The 21,364-nt window shown below is 41.3% G+C and overlaps 1 protein-coding gene across 4 annotated transcripts in view; it reads left to right on the top strand.

Annotated features, from left to right (window-relative positions):
* The first annotated feature begins 6,820 nt into the window (after positions 1–6,820).
* Positions 6,821–21,364, top strand: part of LOC140490277 (ephrin type-A receptor 5-like) — a 329,076-nt gene continuing 314,532 nt past the window's right edge. For 3 of the 4 annotated variants that reach the window (XM_072589095.1, XM_072589094.1, XM_072589093.1), the window contains exon 1: positions 6,821–7,116. In XM_072589095.1, coding sequence (XP_072445196.1) covers positions 6,990–7,116 — 127 coding nt within the window. In that variant the 5' untranslated portion in view covers positions 6,821–6,989. The remainder of the gene's footprint in view (positions 7,117–21,364) is intronic. The other variant, XM_072589097.1, reaches the window with a different exon arrangement.

The following is a 21,364-nucleotide window of genomic DNA, read 5'->3' as shown; positions in this document are numbered from 1 at the left end:
GATGTAGCAAAGGTGATTTTTACAAAAGGAAGTGGGGGGTGGTACCAGGGGACTGGAGAGTAGCGAATGTTGTGCCCCTGTTCAAAAAAGGGAATAGGGATAACCCCGGGAATTACAGGCCAGTTAGTCTTACTTCTGTGGTAGGCAAAGTAATGGAAAGGGTACTGAGGGATAGGATTTACGAGTATCTGGAACGGCACTGCTTGATTAGGGACAGCCAGCACGGATTTGTGAAGGGTAGGTCTTGCCTTACAAGTCTTATTGAATTCTTCGAGGAGGTGACCAAGCATGTGGATGAGGGTAGAGCAGTGGATGTAGTGTACATGGATTTTAGTAAGGCATTTGATAAGGTTCCCCATGGTAGGCTTATGCGGAAAGTCAGGAGGCATGGGATAGAGGGAAATTTGGCCAATTGGATAGAAAACTGGCTAACCGGTCGAAGTCAGAGAGTGGTGGTAGATGGTAAATATTCAGCATGGAGTCCAGTTACAAGTGGAGTTCCGCAGGGATCAGTTCTGGGTCCTCTGCTGTTTGTAATTTTTATTAATGACTTAGATGAGGGAGTCGAAGGGTGGGTCAGTAAATTTGCAGATGATACAAAGATAGGTGGAGTTGTGGACAGTGAGGAGGGCTGTTGTCGGCTGCAGAGGGACTTAGATATGATGCAGAGCTGGGCTGAGGAGTGGCAGATGGAGTTCAACCCTGCCAAGTGTGAAGTTGTCCATTTTGGAAGAACAAATAAGAATGCGGAATACAGGGTTAATGGTAGGGTTCTTGGTCAGGTGGAGGAACAGAGGGATCTTGGGGTCTATGTACATAGATCTTTGAAGGTTGCCACTCAGGTGGATAGAGTTTGTAAGAAGGCCTATGGAGTATTATCGTTCATTAGCAGAGGGATTGAATTCAAGAGTCGTGAGGTGATGTTGCAGCTGTACAGGACTTTGGTTAGGCCACATTTGGAGTACTGTGTGCAGTTCTGGTCGCCTCACTTTAGGAAAGATGTGGAAGCTTTGGAGAGGGTGCAGAGAAGATTTACCAGGATGTTGCCTGGAATGGAGAGTAGGTCATACGAGGATAGGTTGAGAGTTCTCGGCCTTTTCTCGTTGGAACGGCGAAGGATGAGGGGTGACTTGATAGAGGTTTATAAGATGATCAGAGGAATAGATAGAGTAGACAGTCAGAAACTTTTTCCCCGGGTACAACAGAGTGTTACAAGGGGACATAAATTTAAGGTGAAGGGTGGAAGGTATAGGGGAGATGTCAGGGGTGGGTTCTTCACCCAGAGAGTGGTGGGGGCATGGAATGCGCTGCCCGTGGGAGTGGTAGAGTCAGATTCATTGGCGACCTTTAAGCGGCATTTGGATAGGTACATGGATGGGTGCTTAATCTAGGATAGAAGTTCGGCACAACATCGTGGGCCGAAGGGCCTGTTCTGTGCTGTATTGTTCTATGTTCTATGTTCTATGAAGTCAGTCCATGTAGTGAAGTTGGATTTCAGTAAGATTGTTCATACACAAAACAAAAACAGAAATCGCTGGAAAAACACAGCAGGTCTGGTAACATCTGGGGAGAGAAATTAGAATTAATATTGTGGGTCCGGATTTTCAGAACATTGTTTTCTGATTTTTCTTTACCTTTCTTCAGATTTTTCATGCAGATGTTCTGCAAGGCTACTCAAAATAAAATGTAAAATGGGGACCTGTGACATATTTTCTAACAACTGTGTAATTGGTTCAGTCATAAAACTGAATGGTGGTGTACAAATTGTCAGCTTGGCTGATTGTTAGTATTCAAGCCTAACAGGTGTTTACTTGAGACCTTTTATTGATTACTATCTCCATAACTAGTATGGAAACAGGAATCACTTGAGCAGTGGCATAATTTGCAGGTGATACAAAGCCTGTAAACTGCAAAGTTGAACGGGATGGGTTTGAACAAACCTGGAAATTGGGTGGATAGTTTGAAAGTCACGCAAGGGAAATAAATGCAAAGTGCTTCACAAGGGATAACAACCTTCCAGAAATAACTGTTACTTAAAGGAAATATGTAATGCATGTGGGGATAAAGGAATGATATGGAGATTCAGATTGACAAGTTGAAGCTGCCGCAACAATTTTTTGTAGGAGTGGAAAGCAAATCAAACATTGGGATTTTTAGCTGAATATTCAGCTGAAACAGTTAGGATGTTCTACCACAATATAAATCATTGGTGTGACTGCATTTAGAAAAATATGTGCAGTTTCAATCACACAGGACAAAGCAATGGTTATTGAAATGCTACAGAAAAGAGCAACCAGAATAATTGAGTAAATGGAAGAATTGCATTACGAGTGATTGTGAAAATTGGACAGATTATTACTGGAGAAGGCAAAAAGAGACCGAATACTGATATAATTATCTCTGGGACACAAAAGGGATTAAATATTATAGATCATGAAAACTTGTTTCATCCTTTCCCGAAGAGTGGAACTGAAGGAATTTATCCCCGTGTGTAGGAGAATGAATTGAAAACTAATCTGCTGAAGCAGTGCCTTAGATTAGAGCCTTAAACAAGTTCTGTATGGACATGGTGGGCTGGTGAAGTTGCTGTGAGATCAGGAAACCTGAAAATTGGTTCCCAGAATGTCCTTAAGTATTTAATTGCAGGGCTGCTTTCCTTGCTTTGCAGTGAGCTTTCTATCCACTGACAAGCTGATTGAAAAATTGGAGAGACCACTTGAGGAATGGGAGAACTGGGGGGGGTTGAGGAGGGTAAGAAGGCTAGTTTCACAAGGACAAAATCAAGAAGGCAAGTAGGTACATTGAGAGAGTTAAAGACATCATGCAGATTATTGCAATTACAGAGGGGATGTCCAAATTACAGTGGGTAGTAGTGGAGGACAAGACACAGCCTGGGTCATGGGCAGAATGAGGATAAAGTGTTTGAGTGGTAGTTTGGGAGGGATCTAATGGCATAATGGTGTTGAATGGTGGCGGGGTAGAGAGTGGAATGATCACAGGTGAGGCTAGAATGGTTTACGGGATAGTTTTTCAGGTGTGGAACAAGCATTCCTGCTCTTGCTGACCAATAAATGGCATTATAAAGGCACTTTTTTCTTGTGGGCTCAGTTTTACTGCATCCTTTAAACCACTGAGTATCCCACGGCCTGAGAAATCTGGTTGCCTATGGAGACAGACAAAATGGCAGTTGAAAGAAAAGCATGGCCTCATTATAAGTTTGAAATGATCAAGCTCCTTTCTGCAAGTTGTAGGTTTCCCTCCTCTCGACCAGTTTTACTAAAACCCCAAGTGGGCTGGAAGGGGGTTTGTTTTTGTTTCCCCTTGGGGTTTTCTTTGCCTTTTTACTTCTGACATAACTCTTACCCACCCATTTTTGAGAGTTAAAATTCAGGCCAATATTTGTCCAAGACACTCACAAGAAATAGTTAGCATTGATACATTCAAATGCAAATCAAAGTAGTTTCAAAAATAACCCTTGAAATATATCACAATGTAAAGTTGAGATATGATTGTGGAAAATTTAACATTTTTGAGAGAAAAGGTGACATTGACCCATGATGCCCAAGTATATTCACTAGCAAGGCTTTCCTCATGTCTTACCTATTTGTAGATTAATAGAAATTGATTCCTACGATTGTACAATAATAATTAAGGTTTTCAGAAATAATTAATTATTTGGCACCTGATGGCCCAACTAATCTTTCCTCATTATGATGCCTTTGAAATAAATTTGGTTAAAACTTTATTTTTTACTTTCATTGAAATATGTAGCTGCTTTTTTTTAATCAAATCTCCACGAATTACATTCTAGTCATTGCTTAAGATATTACAAATATCAACGCATTTTTAAATACCAGAGTCAAAATGCCTACAACTTGTTAACCGGCGTTCCAATGAGCAAACCCTAGATTAAAATAGATCTCTAATCTATTTTAAAATACACTCAAATGTTAATTTTCAAATTGGGAAAATAGAATCGAGATGCGATTCAGATTTGATCTAACTGAAGAGTAGAGCTAATTCCAGGGGACAGAACAGCCTAATCTGGTTTTTACAACACTAATTTAGTAACATTTTTAAAATTGCCATATCAAAGCTTGCGTTAGCACGCAGCATTCGTTACAATCAAAACTGGCCTTAAACTTCCTTGTTGTCAAATTCTGTTGGAAGAGCTGAGCCTACACTTTCCCGTGAAGTTTGACAGCATTCAGTTTATTCAGTGGGTGCAATGGTCCCTGATAGAATCTGAGGCTCGCCTTTAAATGAATTATTGAACACTGCGTGCTGCTGCCAGCCAATAAGTGTTATTTTACATCGTGTGAACCATCAGGTTTGATTTTCTTGTGTGTAAAATAGAGGTCTTCTGGGAATTGACCTTCCCAGTCACGCCCTCAGAATATAAATTAGAACTGCACACCATGGTACAACAGAAAGACTTGGTGAGTTAAGGGGAGGAATTAATCAGACGCTGTGATATCTAGCTCTGGATGTGTATATATCCTGAGCTTCAATTACAGTGGCGTTGCATCAACTGTTTTGCACGACTGCCTTGATTTTAACTTTTTACTCGTTCACTGTTCAATAGGACACAAAAATGTGGGGCAGAGAAATCTGAAGAGACGTGTGATAATGATCCACATTGCGGGGGGAGCCCTCACAGTTTTCGAATAATTAAGCCAGTATATTAACATGTTCTCCATATACACATCCTTCTGCTGAATACATCTCTGGGGTTGTAAATGGAGATGCGTCGGAGAAAAGGCCTCCCCGCACTAAGGCACTCTTTATAATATTGCTTAACAGTTATCATTACAAAATGAATAAAAGCGCCAGTGAGATTAGGCACCGACTCTCCAAGAGGCGTTTGTAACTAGGGATCTATGGTCAACTTTAGTGGAAGGACCAGACGTAGTGGAAAATCATTTGCCCTTTAACTAAGAGCCCAGTTTGTCCTCCTGGTCTGGGCTAATTTCACCACCCCGTGTCTTATTCTCTCTCTTTCTCTCTCTACAGTTTCCTAGCTGTTTCTGATCAATGTTGCTTTAGCTTCTCTTTACCAGCATGCCTGTAACTGACCGCCGCAGATGGAGGAAGGGGTGACACGTTGAATGGCCGCAATTTTGTGACCTCAGTATTTGTTGCGAAAATCACTTAACAATTTGCCAGTGAGGGTGACGGCGTTAACAGTTGCTGGCGATTCACACGTAGGACCAGATCAGGTGAAAGCGATGACTTTAATGATGAAATTCCGAGCTAACCGCCCCAGTTGCGGAGTGGTTGGGGACAGGAGTTGGGAAAATTTGATCAGTTGCTTTGACACAAAACACAGCATCTCACGGTGCAGCATCGGTGCTGCTTCAGATCCAGTCTCGAAGGTTATTGAATATCGGAGAGCGGTTGGAGGGAGAGGGAAAACAAAAACACCGTCTGTGAAGTGAGAATGTCTCTCTCTCTCAGAGAGACTGAGCGGCAGCGGGTCCTCGGAGCTGGGTGCACTGAGAGGGAAACTCGAGAGGCAATGCCAATACCAGGCGTCAAGCGTGCGGCTCAGAGAAAAAAAATGCTTTCAACAGGTCTGATTAGATTAGATTAGTTACAGTGGAAACAGGCCCTTCGGCCCAACAAGTCCACACCGACCCGCCTGAGAACAACAAATTGGAAGACCTGAAAATACACAGAGATACATCAAGAGTAAATAGGGGGAAAATAAGTGAACTAAAGCTACTGGGAGAGTAATGGATTATAACCAATTGTTCAGAAAAATGTCAAATAAATAATGGTCGTACTCAAAATGGTGTATTTTCCAAGTGGATAGCTCAAAAGGTTTGATGCACTGAAATAAAATATATATTATTCTGTTACCAAGTGTAAGTTTTCCTTATGGTAATATTAGGGGACCAACATAACTAAATCCTGACTTCAACCGAGCAGGAATCGAAACATCCATTGTGGAAAAGTAAAAGTGTGACTGAATGATATACAAAAGAGACATCTGACTAAACGTCCATCAATCCAGAAATTAGAACAGTAAAAAATAACCAGGAGAGTAAATATTACAGTCAGATCAGTATGGTGCATTTTTCAGGAGAGTGCGCCAAACCCTGACTTATTTCATCAGTCTACAGAATCCGAGGTTTTGGAATTGGATTGCACAACAGAAACATTTCTTTTTTTTCGTGGGGGGGGGGGGGGGGGGGGTTCAGTGGCTATTGCACCTGCCTCCAATCTCACACAGGGCTAATGATTTTGAGAGAAACCAGATTTCTATAATATTCCCGGAGAGGATCGAAGGGGATTCTGTGGTGCAAGGGGGACGACAGGGAATCGGCAGCTCCAGCGGGTCCTGAGCTAACTTCTTGCAAGCGGGCGGGGGGCGGGGAGGGTGGTGGGTGGTGATAGTCGAGCGGCTGATTGACAGACACTGAGTAGCTCCTCCCCACCACCTCCAAAACACACACACACACACAGTGCAGCAGGGAATGCGCATGAATTAGCTCAGTGTCTCACACACACACACTTGCTTCAAACAGTGTTGAGTGGTTTAGAGCCGCTTGAGGCGGGAGGGATGGGGTTGGAATCAGGCGTCCTGTGTCCTCTGGAGATCAGTGAGTGCCTGTGACTCAGAGAAGATGGGGGAGCGGGTGTTGCAGCGTGTGGACCAACCTCTCCCGTAGTTCATCTCCAACCCTCTGTACCTTAGCCCCACAATATACCCCCTCCCCTCCATCCCATCCCATCCCCCCCTTCCCCAAGTCTGTGGTGCAGAGAGTTGCACCTCCTCCGCCCCCTCTGTGCGTGTGTGTGTGTGTGTGTTGGTACAGAGTCTGCACATATATATATATATATAGGCAGAGCACTGAGCAGCCTCCTGTCGCTGGCGGCCGGCTGGACTGGGAGACGGTGAGCCGGCCGGGGGTCACTTCCAGACTGAGCGGGGCCAGACAGCGAGCGCTAGCCGCCCACCCTGCACTGTGGCCCGGGCCCCAGCGATGGCACAGCGGCCGAGCGAGGCGGCACCGCTCCGGGCGCCACTTTTCTGCTGGACTTATTCCTGCCTCTTGTGCCTGCTCTGCTGGAAGCCGCAGGAGTGTGAGGGAGCCGCCGGGCACAACCAAGGTAAGCCAAGGAAAGCAGCTCAAACCCTTGAACTTGCTGACAGCGAGACAGAGAGAGAGAGAGAATTCCATCTCGGTACCGCCGCCGTGCTCTTCTGTTCTGTCACTTCTGTATGCGTGCCTCACACTCCAGCTCCCACAGCCAGGCTCCCAACTCCCTGCTCCTGGGCTCCAGATTTCCAGCTCACGAACTCAGATCCCCATTCCCGGATTCTGTCTGCCAGACAGCGGACTGTGCCTTCCATATCTCAACTTCCAAACTGTCGGCTCCAGATCCCGATACCCACACTCCAGTTTCCAGACACCAGGTCTCAGACTTTAGACCGCAGTGTTCAAACACACAGTGACCAGAGTTATGTTCCCAGACCCCAAATTTCCCTTCCTTCCACACACAGTGCCTAGAGACCAATTCCCAGATCCAAACTTCCCCTTCCCCACACACAGTGCCCAGAGTCGAGTTCCCAGATCTCAAATTCCACATTCCCCTGCACACACTCACAATGCCCAGAATCTAGCTCACAGGTCCCAAACCCCAAATCCACATATATAACGCCCAAATCCCAGATCCCAAATCCGTACGCATCGTGCCCAAAGTCCAGCTCCCAGATCCCAAATCAGCATATATCGTGCCCAAAGTCCAGATCCCAAATCCCCAAACCCCAGACACACTGTGCCTTGGGTCCAGTGCCCGGATCCCAATTCGTATCCCATCCTCCCATTCTGTACACCTTCTCTTCACTCACCCACTCCCCCCCCAACACACACACACACACACACTCGCACATACACTCTCACAGTCCCCAGAGACCAGCTCCCAGTCACTTTCCTGTTTCCCGGCCACAGCTCCCAGCCCCTGCTCCAGATCGTAGAGTCCGGATTAGAGTACCCTCTTCTCCTTTTTTGTTTGCTTTTGCTGCTTAATAGTATTTAACGTGCAGGTGACCAATATGCCCAAGCGAGTCGAAGTTCTTTCGTGTTGTTCTCCCATAGCTCGGAATTCAGTTCTCAAAGTGGAATTCCCCTTCCCCAGGCGACTTGCCCCCAGGCTCTGTTTCCTCCATAGGGCTGCAAGTCCACCATCTCAACCTGCCCCCCCCCCCCCCCACCTCCCCACCCCGTACCTCTGGTTGGAGTTTTTCCGTTATTTTTTCTTTGCAGGGGATGTGGCTTTGGATGGCTTGGGGCGCGCGGGGGTGGGGGGGAGCTTTGGGAAACTCTCCTTCTTTAACTGCAGAGATGTTGTTAGCCCGGACTTGCAACGGGGTGGGGGGGACGTGAGGGAGAGACACAGGCAGCAACGTGTCGGCTCTCACTTCGGGACTGAGGGCGGGAGCGAGGGGGGGGGGGGGGCACAGTGGCAGGAAAAAATGGGTTTACGGGTGGGGACACTGAAACATTTGAAAATGAATCGTCTTGGTGCAGAAAACCTTTGAAAGTTGCTAACTTCTTCTGAAGGGGCAAGGAGCTTAAAAACAAGGGCGAGCGGTATTCGCGTCTACGTGTGTAAGCATGTGGACCTGCCTCCAGTGCCTAGTGAATGTCCCTACTCTATCTGAAGCCTTGGAGACAGTGCTGTCTGAATCATTTGTAGTTCAGATTAATTTGCGGCGGTGTGAAATTCTTTCCCACAGTTTCAAATATCATTTCGACACTGGCAAGCGCGCGTTTTTAAACGGGGTGGGCGGGGGGCACATTGATTGCACCGTGAACCGACTCTGACTGATTTTACAATGACCGCAATTCATCTTTGCCCCTGGTCAACCACGTTACCAACGTTAAGAACAGCGCACCACGGACGACCTGACTTTGCTTCAATCAATGTTGCACTCCAACAGAAATTGTCACTGAAATTCGCTGGTTAAGAATCAGGGTTACACAGCGAGTGCGTGTTCCATTGACTGCATTACATTGAGTTTGGTGACAGTGACTGTGGTGGTGTGTTCCACCGTTTTAATGATTTAATCGCAGCCCAGCGTGCTGGGACTGCCTGGGTCACATTTGATACAGAAGGTTTATTCTTCTCTTGAGGCACGCCCCCCTGTTTGTAAGCTATATAATTCTGAATGTAAGATTTATATTCCCCAATTATCTGCAAAGGCGGCACTTAAATGCGTTTTATATTTTCTTTTGCGGGGGGAGAGTGGATAAAACTCAGTTCGAACGTTTGTTTTCTTAAAACCAATTCATCATTGCGCTGATCTCAAGCTAGGGAGAGGGAGCAGGTTAACTCTTGGGGGTGTTTGTGTATGCGTGCGTGTGTGGGAATGTTGGGAGGGGATGGGGACGCTAGTGAATTTTATCGGTTTGCACAGTCGGTAGTGTAATCCAAATTACTGTTTACTTTGTGGTCACCAAAGGCTCATCTATTTTGTTGGACTTCCCATGACAAATACAAACACACGGGCGCACTAGGACACACAGTCACAGACACACAAACACACACAAATACACAGGCATACACACAGACACATGCACAAACACACAGACACAAACACAAAAGCACAAAATATGCTTTTTAAATAGAAATGACAAACGAAACTCGACGTAAGTTTTGCTTTTTAAACTAATGCTGATGAAAATTATATGCTCCCCAGGCCTTTCTGTAGCTAGGACACTTGCAATAGGAAATGTTTATGTCGAATCTGACTAGAAAAATGCCAGTGTCTCAACCGGCCTTTAATTTTTACTCATGCAAGAATAAAGAATTTACAACCAAATAGAAACTCTGCACACAGTGAAATCCGGACATTGAGACAAAAGGCTGGAAATTCGCTGTGTGCTTTTATCAGGAGAAAGATGACCGGCTGAAAGATGAATATCGACTTTTAAAGCCACATTTAAATGATTATGGGACCGAGGTGTCGCGTCATCGATTATTTTGCCCACGTACATAAAACAGCTCACATTCAGAAGGATTGTCTTACATACAATTCAAACTTCTTCATAGAGAACACGTCTCACCATGCCATTAACTGTATATTCTTTTAAAATGAAACCCAACGTCGTTTATGTTCAGCATGCTTAAATTTCCTTGTCACATTCACATAGCACAGTGTTTTTTTCTTGGCTTATGGTCTTTACAGAAAGCTTTTTTTTCTTGTTTGCTGAGTGCGAGGAAAACTCGGTGAAATTTGGTGCGGGTAAAAGCCGTCACCAATCATTAGATCACTTTAACGGTGGATCAATGTCTCTGAGGCCACATGCATTTGTACCGTGTGAGTCTTTCAGCTGCACCAGAGCGCGCTGGTGGAATCCACGCGATTACTGGTAAAGTTACTGAGGGTAACTGGGGGTAAATTTTATAGGAAATTGGCTGGTGTTTGTGGGTGGGAGCAGCGATGCTGTTGGAATTAATGAATAGGTTTGCCTAGGTCGCTGGCATTTTATTACTGTTCCAATTCATGTTTTATATGTCTACTGACTTCATTTTTCAAAGATTATAATGCTTGATTTATGAGGACGCTTTTACTGTTACACGCTTTCTTTGGCATTAATAGTGGGCGTGAGCAGAACGTTGACAGAAACAGTGTTGGTACATATGGCACAAAACATATAGCAAATAATTCATTCATGTACTGCACTTACACAGTTAAGAACTAGATAATGAACATAACAAGGGATGGCTAAACTTTTAATATCACCAGACAGCTAAAATAAACAGATTGTTGCAATTCTGCTTCAGTTATCCCTGCAGTGGTGAATGGTGGCAAATCAAATAAAATGCATTGGTCTTTTGAATGAAGAATGTCTTTTACACATACAAACGTGGGTGGTTTATGTGCCTTCTCACAGACCACTTTTTTTGTTGCTGGAAGGAATATTTAGAATTGCAGCATGCCAAACATGTAGAAAACCTTTGAATCCCAGTTGCAAAACTCCAAAAGAATTGAGGCCTGTTCAAAATGCTTAGAAATGAGTGGGCATTTCTGGATATGGATTAGTGGTGCTGGAAGAGCACAGCAGTTCAGGCAGCATCCGAGGAGCAGCAAAATCGACGTCTCAGGCAAAAGCCCTTCATCGGGCTTGACAGTGGTGCTCACTAAGCATTTTTTGCTCATTTTTACTTTACTATCTTGCTGGAAAAAAAGGAGCAGTTTTAATGGCCAGGCTGTTTATTGAGAAAGTTGGAAGGGAAGCTTTTCATCCTAAAGGATGGTGGTGATAACAGCAGAATCCATTAATGAATCATATCAAGCAGAATTAATCAAAGATATAGGAGAACATATTTATGGTGCTCTCAATACAAAGAACAATAAAACTCAGAAAGGTACTGTACAGTATTATTACATAACAGAGAAAATATATTTAAGCAATTAGTTCTCATGTAAATGAAGTCAGATAGTTAATTTGCAGCATTTAATCATTTACAGGTGGATATTTGTGACAAGAAAAATGTGGCTTTGGCATGCATGCACTCCTACTGTACCAATGCGTCAAGAACATTCTGCTTGAGTACATGATGTATGGTGTTGATTATGATGAAGTACGTTAATACATTAGAAAGGGCTCCTGCTTCCTTGAATCAAAAAACAATGAAAATGAGAATTCCCAGAAGTTTTTAATGGATTCTCATGGCCTCTTTTGAGATTTAACATCTTCAAAGTTCACTGAGGGAAAGATATGTGTGTATGGATAAAATTGAAAGGAAATACTTACACTTCCACTATGTCTTATGAGTGACTAAGGTTTCTAGTCAGAAGTTACAAATTCTTGTGATTGAGAAATTCAGAATTCTGTGAACTGAAAGATTTATTTCGCTGAATACAGCAATGTTTCTCAACCGACAGGAAAGAAATTCCAAATATTCCCCCTAACTTGGTTTATGTTTCTATTCTTTTCCTTACCTTTCTCAGGACATTAAATAATGTCAGGTGATGTGAGGAGTGTCAGGGATTGTGCTGCACAAGACGTCAATGTTGGGTGGAACAGACTGGTTGGTCAATGGGTGTTTTTCTGTCCATCAATGTCTATACGATTGAAAGGACTTACGGGGTTCTGTGTTCTGTTCTCTTGTGATGCTTTATTTGCAGCAATAATTCTCTTTACAACACTAACACTTCTATTGTGAAAGTCAAAGGGGATGATTGCCACGATGATCTGAAATCTGCTAATTTTGTTTTGTTTTCCTTTCCTGTCTATATGCATTTTTAAAAAATAACAACTGTCATTAAGGACAGTGTGAGGGAGCTAAATTAGCATCAATAGAGATAGTCATTAACCCTGGGCATCTCAGCAATTTTATCATTTCGGCTGTGCATTAATGCAGATCACTCACAATGTAAGGTTCAGTAACTTCTCATGACAGTCTTCCCCAAAGAGGTCATCAACACATAATTATCTTTTTCAAAAATCCAGAAGACCTTTCATAAATGGAGTTCTGATGACAATGTTCTCTCCTTCAGCTCTATTTATCTGAATGCATAACATCATTCAATTTTTGCATAGACTGCAAATTGTAAACTGATTCGTATTTTTGTTGAAAGCTTTGAAGCAGCTTTCCATTTCTAAAATAAAATTAAAGTGGATTTATTTAACACCTTCCGCAATCTTAGTACATCTCAAAATACTTCAAAGAAAATAAAACACTTTGTAATGTCAGAATGTAGGAAGTGCAGCAACCAAAATGTGTCCAACAAGTCCTCACAGCCATAAATATGAAAATAACCAGATGATTTGCTATTGCTTTGTGATGTTGCGTGAGATAATGATTGTCTATGATAGCTACCTATGCTCTTCTTTGAAGTAACACATTGGGATCCGTTTGATAGTGCAAATAAAGCCTTAAAATACTATGTCTTAAAATAACAGAAAAACAGCACTTTCAACACCACACTGTATTGATTTCCATTATTTTGTGCTTACATTCTGGCGTTGGACTCAAATGTATGGCCTTCTGATTCAGTGATAGAATTTACCAGTGAGAGATGGCTGACTGTTAGGTTAGTAGTCATAGCTCAGCTTTTTCCAATGTTCTCCTTTCATCCACAGTAGCCTATGATAAGGGTGGGTTATGATTCTAGATCATGGACTGCCAACCAATTCATTGCCTACGTGGACAATTCATTTAGATCTCGTATTAGATATTGCATTATTTTGTTGGTGTGTACTTGTGTTTGGATTTGGGGAGTGGGACAGCATGGTATGAGAAAGGATGAAAATTAAACTCTTATCTGTCTTCATAGGATGTCCACACATATACTTCCCAAAAAGGTTTCTCAATCCAAAAAAACAAGATCTCTGGCTGTTTTACCACCAGCAAGTGTACTGAGACTAAATTTAGCACTCTAGATTATTGGTCTGGCTTCAATGAAGAATTTGAGTTCAGCCAGTCATTTTCGACAGGGAGATAAGAAGAACATGACTTTTAAGTAACTATTTATTCAATCATAACACCAACATTGAGGCACTGTAATGAGAAAATAAAAGAAAGATTAGTATTGCACCTGCTGTTCCTCAGAATAATGCTATGGAATGTTTTATGTCCAATTGAGGGGGCATATTGACCCTTGGTTTAACATATTACTTGAAAGCTGAGATTGTCATGTTTAAGCCCTGGAATGGGAACATGAACACAGAACCTTCTGCCTTGGAGGCAAGAGTACAAATAGTCAACCTGTAGTCAAGATGGTGATAGAAATGCTGTAATTAACTTCATCATCATTAGGTGTTGAGCTGCATTGTTATTCCTGATATAATTGATACTATACATGCATAGACAATCCATGAAGACAGGTTGGAACAGAATATTGATGCATTCTACAAATGAATAGCTGTCTAGACTCACATGACCAGGTGGATCCTTCCCCAACTATATGGTGCGGTCCTATATTGGGAGGTGCAATTACAAACTAGGCCACTGGCGCAGCTCACAACTGACTTTTTTTCGGTTTGGTGTTTCCTCTGAGTTCAAGAACGATGTTTAATATCAGACAGTTGCCAGTATTTCATTCGACAGAGGAGATAAGAAGGAGCAACTTTTCAGCTGCCCTTTATTTTATTGCACAATTACCAGGAAGAGGTAGGGCAAATTATTGCCAACAATTCCATACTTTAAAAGCAGGGTTAATGTTCCCATTATGAAATATTTTTTTTTTCCCGCCGTAATGGAAAACGTGCTGTTTCCATATCAGGAAAATAGGAGAACATTCCCAGTGGTAACATTTCACCTCTTGAGTCCGGAAGCTGCAATTTCAAGTTCCAATTCAGCGAACTCAGCCCATCATTTTCGCTAACATGCCATTGCAGCAAGGAGGGAGTACCACATTGTTATAAATGACATTTCCCGATGAGCTATTAATCTGTATCCTCCTGTATAGGTTGTGAGGTTACTATTCAGACACGAACAGAGGAGTTCTTCCCAAGTCTTGAAAATATTTATCTCTTAACCAAGTATAAACTGGTCATTAACTCGTCACTGTGTGTGGGATCACCCGGGCTGGTGTACGTTGTGCAGCACAATAATGACCAGACTTCAAATTTATTTCATTGTCCTGAGGCTGACTACGACGCGACTTAAATGCAAGCTGTAAGTCAGTGGAAAATCTGAAGCGAGCTTCCGAAACCAATTCGATTCCTTCTCGCCCTTCCTCAGTGGAGGAAAAATCGCGACATTCCCGGTGGGTTGGTTGAGATCAAAGACTCATCATGCAGAAAATTGAGGGCATTCACTCAAATGCCACCTTTGTGGTAGCACTAAATGTCACTATTCCAGTGTGGTCCGCCCCTGAGCTGCCCTTGGATTGGAAGAATACATTTGTGGAGGACTAATAGTGTTTTTACAGCCTGTAGTTTTTGTTCCTCCCAACAGTGTGAATGGGGATCGGAGCAATTAGCAGCGACACTGCTCACAAGTGAGAGCTGAATCCAACCCCCTGCATTGTGAACTATTCCGAATTTAGAATTACTGAGTCGGCTTTTCAGATTGAATACTATAATTATAAGCCTTGAATGGTTCAATTCTGGGAGAAATACTGGATCACATCTGCTGGCGCTGAAAATATCAAAGCTAATATTTTTGTACTGAGGGGATTTTTTTTAAAATGAACAAATCATGTACCTTTGTGATTAACAATCACAGAATATCAGTGCAAAATCTGTATTTAAAATAAAACTGCAGAAATGAATTATAGTTGGTAAACTCTTGAGTCCATGGAGTTACGAGTACCTGACAATATTCCGCGAATAAAGAGGAGCTGGAATTGGTTATACTGAAGTTATTGACAATAAACCGCACGCGTGATTTATAAATAGCAACCTTGCCATATATTTCACATGAAGTTAGACTTTAATAATTGTTTAACGTCTGTCAGCAACTATTTTATTATTGCACAAAACTTCGAATTGTCAATAATCCCGAAGAGCCAGGGAAATGGATTATTTGCTAGGTGTTTTCACTCGATGCTTTAACCAGCAATCCGTACCTCTGATTGTTAAACACGCCGCATGGGAGTGAAGCACACAGCATTTTTTGTTTTACTGCTTACTTGTCTGGGTTAAAAAAGTGCTCTTTGATTTTCAATGGGAACAAGGAAAATTACCGGGCATTTGTACAAGAAAGTGTCTGACCCCGACATTTGTACTTACAGTAATTACTTCCCGCCTGTTATCGGACCAAAAATTGGAAGCGCTTTGTTGTTAAGAATACGGTCATTTCTTTTTTTTAAAAAAAGGGGCTAGTTCTATTATGTTACTTCTAGATATATTTATTTATGGTTCTCAGGAGACCTCCAGCAATTACATTATAAAAGATTGACTACATCAATACACACTGAGTCCGCTCTATAATGTAACTTAAGTGAATGGTTCAGACATTCTTGTCATTGTAATTGATGTACAGCACATCTTCCTTATTTACTTCATGAAGATAGCGGAAAACGAGCAGATTCTGGCGGTAGTAGTATCGACTGTTCCCAAGCACTGAATCGTACCCCATCCTGCCTGCCTTCCATGTTGATGCAGGTTGGTTTATCTCTGTACCCGGCAGTATAGAGATCCCACACTCAATCGGTGCACTGCAGCCGGGCTGCCTCACTTAAAGACCAAGTCATTGGGAATAAGCCAACAACAACAACAAATCTGTATCAGCAGTTGGCGAACTTTGCACCTACACAGATCTTCGTGTTTCGAGTTAAACATTGAAATATGCCCTTCGCTCTAAGCCTTGAGTAACTTCAATTGCGCATGCACCAGATGGTGCTGTGTCGTGTGGCGGATCATTGTGTATATTAAGGGGGGCAGCATTTAGTTTGGCTGTTGTGAATTAATTTTCAAACAGGGAAAATGAGCCGACAGTATCGACTTGTCTTATGTGTTACAGTGAAGACTTGCTTAGTGTGTAATTGCTGGGAAAGTCTCGAATTGCTACATGCTTGACAAGTGGTGCACAATTCTCCATTCTCATACATGATGTATATTTTCAAGTGTACATCCCAATGTCAAAAGCATCTCTTACAAATACACTCCCTTGTATCTGCACAGCGCGCAGGTTGTATTACATAACCTCGGCGGAAACATTACGTTCGAATCTTTATCTTATCAGGGGTTTCACAACCTGACATTTCACAGCCGCTTGGCACTGAGTCAGCAGTAGTAGGTTCAGAGCTGTGGAGTGCAGTCTTCATTTTATCCTGATAAATGTCATGTTTATTGTTGTTCAAGCTCGCAAGATAAGTTCATGGCAATCTGTGAATGATCCGAAGCACTGTTCATATCCATATTGATGTATCCTTCATTACTAATGAGAATGCAGTAAAAACATCTTCAGGAAATCTCTCGAGGTGGTGGATAACGTTGATAACTATTGCGATTTTCTTAAAGTTAAAGTAACAGAAAATAATTGTCATGTTATTTTGATAACCTTGTGTGACAAACGATTATTTACTCTCAAATACTGTATCGAGATGATGTCATCGTTCATTGACATCCATGCAGCAAAACGTTTGAGGAACATTGTGCAGAGTGACTACTGACTTTTGATGGATATAACTGGGAAAGTAGAAGGGTTACAGAGAGCTGCTAAAGCCAGCCATTTGTATAGCATTAAGATGCTACTAGATTTTTATATGCGCTGGTATCACAAGAAATAGGCAGAATTCTGCACTAACAATCACATTTTCTGCTCTCCTTGCATAGCTATTTCATGTAAAATTCTGTTTCAGCTTAAGTAGGTGCCATAAATAGCACAAAAATAGTCAATACGAAAGCAAACTAGAGCATGCAGCGTATATTGTAGCACTGCAGATGGTTTGAAGAAGGGAGCTATTATACATTGAGAGACTGTTACAGAGAAGCAAAGGTGAACTCTGGAAGTAATATCGATGTCAATTATTAGTCCTAGAGTACCATATTAATTATTGCAAAAATACAATTTGTACCACATGCACTTCATTTTAAGATATTTTATTCAGGTTTATCTGGGATAATGTTTGTTCATAAAGTGCATTTGTGACTTTGTCCTTCAGGCAAAAATATATATTTCATCATTGTATAAACTAGGAAGTGAACTGAGCTCTGGTCTCTAAAACTATTGCAATACATGACTCCATTTCATTTATAATTTTGTTACTGTTTTGACAATAGTAACAATGGTGATAAGTTACTTGTCTTTTCAAACACAGTAGACAGATGCATAGTTGCTGAAGTTCAAATAATTGGGAAATAACTTTATGCAACATCTCAACGTTTCAGGTGTTGCAAAAAATTTTGAATGCATTCCATTTGTGCAATTGTTTACAAATTTGTCATGTGTGTTTTATGATGTTCAATAAGTTTATTTTATTTTCAGTTCATAATTTAACTTATTTACTAAAGAAGAAATAGTACATAACAAAACCATCCTGATCATAAGTTATATCTAAGAAATGCAGTTCAATATAGTTGATAGAGTTCCTTAAAATAAACACAAGCAAAAGTAAATGTAAAAAGGGTCATTTTCTATCTGAATGTTATTACAGATATCCAACTTTAACAATCAAAAGCAGATGGACAGGACTAGACTAACTATTAAGCGTGTGTTCAGCCATTCAGTTTGATCACAGTGATCTGAACTTGTGGGTGGCACGGTGGCACAGTGGCACAGTGGTTAGCACTGCTGCCTCACAGCGCCAGAGACCCGGGTTCAATTCCCGCCTCAGGCGACTGACTGTGTGGAGTTTGCACTTTCTCCCCGTGTCTGTGCGGGTTTGCTCCGGTTTCCTCCCACAGTCACAAAGATGTGCAGGTCAGGTGAATTGACCATCCTAAATTTCCCGTAGTGTAGGTAAGGGGTATGGGTGGGTTGCGCTTTGGAGGGGTGGTGTGGACTTGTTGGGCCGAAGGGCCTGTTTCCACACTGTAAGTAATCTAAACTTCAATTTCATTTATCTCACTTTTCTCCATAGCATTTGGTAACAAAGTTTTCAATAAGATAATTACAGTAAGTTTTATTTCAATGTGCAATACATTTAGGCTTTTTGAATAGTAGTTACTTTACTACAAAGCCTTCATAGCATTTTATACACTGCTGTGAAGTCTTGCCAGCAGGCAGATTAGCAGAAACTTTGTTTCCTTTCTTTATTTAATAAAAAAAATCAATTTTAAAAATTTAATTTGACCCCATTTCTAAGTACTTTGGGAAAGCAAGTTCCAGGTTTCCACTTTAATTCTTGAAGGTCATTTATTAAAACTACATTGTTGTCAAGTATCATTTCTCACAAATTGACTATTGAACCATTCCTTCTAAAACAAGGGTTGACTTATATGCCATATACAAAATATAAACCTGCATTGTTGATGTAGATGGTCAGCATTTTGCAATGTGAAAATAAAAAAAAGTTGCAATTCACATTAAGTCAACCTGGCACATGCTATTGAATTGACTAATTTTACAATCATACCTTTAAACCAATGTTCAAATTATAGGAAGGGCAGGTGAGTTCAGTTCCAAAAGTCTCCAAAGCAGCTGGGAAAATTCAATCTTTGGTGTGACCAATCAAACAAATACTAGCTAGGGTAATGGTTTCTTTGTGTAGAAGTATATGTCAGTTATTTTGGGAAAGAGTTACTAACTTATGCCTATTGTTTTGTACTAATTTAAATATATTACGTATACAAATTTAGAGATTTCCTTGTGTCCTGTGGCTTTATATTCAATGAAAAGTTTACATTATTGAGAATATTGTTGAAATATTTTAATTATTTTGATGTGTGTGTCTAAATAACTCAAATGTTAACAAAAACACAGAAGGTATGATATGACTGTAATTGGTTTGTCATACCTCTGATTATAAGAATATATTGATGTTCCACTTTGGTCTTTGGTAAGATCCTGCACAATTTACTAACACCAAACGGAATAGTTTTTTTAAAATGCTAGAATAGGTATTGAAGGTGCTGGTTTGATTCCAAGATAAGGTTTTCATACCGTCTGGCATGTTCTACAAAATTGCTCTATATCTTTATGAAGTCCTGACCATGTAAAATACCTGCTTATTGATGCTTGTGTTTTCTGTCTTCTCATTTTCAATTCCTGTATTCTTAATTCCATCTCCCCTTCATTGTCTATTTTTGCCCTTTCCTTTGTTTTTTATCTGCTATTTGTAGTTCTTTCATTTTCTCCTCATAGTCTAGCTGCTTCAACTATAACTGAATGTCACCCAGTTGTGACATTCGCTACTCTGAAGTCCTAGATCCTTTTTATATTTTATCTAAATCTAAGTGCTGTGCATGCACTTCGATTATCTCTGCCCTTTTCTATCTGTCAGGCAATGCTAGCTCTAGTTTACCTGCCAAATAATTTCAATTTGAAATTCTTTTAAGGCTGCCAGCCACAACTGTACCACCTTTAGGAAATCCTTTCCTGTTTCCAAAGCCTTGCCTTAATTGGGATTGATTAGCTCAGTTGGCTGGATAGTTGTTTTGTGATACTGGATTAGTGATGCTGGAAGAGCACAGCAGTTCAGGCAGCATCCAACGAGCAGCGAAATCGACGTTTCGGGCAAAAGCCCTTCATCAGGAATAAAGGCAGTGAGCCTGAAGCATGGAGAGATAAGCTTTCCAGCATCTGCAGTCATTGTTTTTACCTAGCTGTTTTGTGATGCTAGAGTGATGCCAAAAGCTCGGGTTCATTTCTTGAATCAGCTGAAGTTATCATAAAGGGTCTTCTCCTGTGCTTGCCTGATGCATAATAAACCAATAGGTAGGGCTATGATGACTTTACCCTTTCTCTTTGCCTTAAGTGCAGTATAGAACATGGTGTTTTCCTTCATCTGTATTAACAACCAATTCACATCAAAAATCTTGCTGCCGCTGTTTCCAGTCCTATACAATTCAAATCCAGCATGAGCCCCCAGACATCATTACAACCCTCAGGGGTTACATGCCATAAATCAAGCCCTACTTTTCTAGGAATCAAGCCAAAAGCTTTTTTTTTAAAAAAATATGCATAGTACCCAATCTTTAGGTCAAAGTTGGCAGAAAGCATGGACTAGATTTCAGAACTGAACAAGAGGTATTATTTATTATAAGTAATTATACCATAGCTATAGGTAAACAGATATAAATCATTGGTAATATGACACTACTGACTAAATCTCTAATCCCCTTATAGAGTCCCCCTTTCGCACAGACAAACACATGGGGAAATAGATTATTGTCGAAGATAGAGAAATATTTGAAAGTCAGTTCAGTGGTGTTTGCTTCCTGATTCTAATGTTGGAATGGTGCTACTTTGCTAGCCAAGCCCTTGCTTTTAAGTTGTCTTTCTCTGGAAGCTTCCACTGCTTTGTAAGAAATATGTAGTGACTGATTCACTTGGAAGGTATCTCTTATTTTCAATTTATAAGCCACAGCTTAAAGCAATTGCTGTTGGGCAAGTATCTGATTTTCTTCAAGTTTATACTGAGTTTTTTTCATTACAGAGAACTGACAGCTTCAGACAACATTAAACCCTACCGTGTCTTTCTCTCTCTGTGTCTCTGTGACTTGTTTCCACGTCCAACTTGCTCAGTTTGCTGAGAAGAATCAACTTCATTCGTAAACAACTCCTTGGCTTCTGATCATCTGCACATTGCGGAACCCAGAGCCATTAAAAAAAGAACAGAATTCACAATAGGTATCCAATTTCTTGCTCTGAAATTATGTTGCCATCCAGGCAAATCACTGTTTAAAAAAGCTATTTTTGCTCCTTGCTATCCACAGTTTTTAAAAGCACACAATACCCCTGTTTTTCTGAAACACATTGCATTTCTGGTTGATGATTATCGAGGACCCAT

The sequence above is a fragment of the Chiloscyllium punctatum genome, chromosome 2 (genome assembly GCF_047496795.1).
Source record: "Chiloscyllium punctatum isolate Juve2018m chromosome 2, sChiPun1.3, whole genome shotgun sequence".
NCBI lineage: Eukaryota > Metazoa > Chordata > Chondrichthyes > Orectolobiformes > Hemiscylliidae > Chiloscyllium > Chiloscyllium punctatum.
This window is presented reverse-complemented; position numbering and strand designations above follow the sequence as displayed.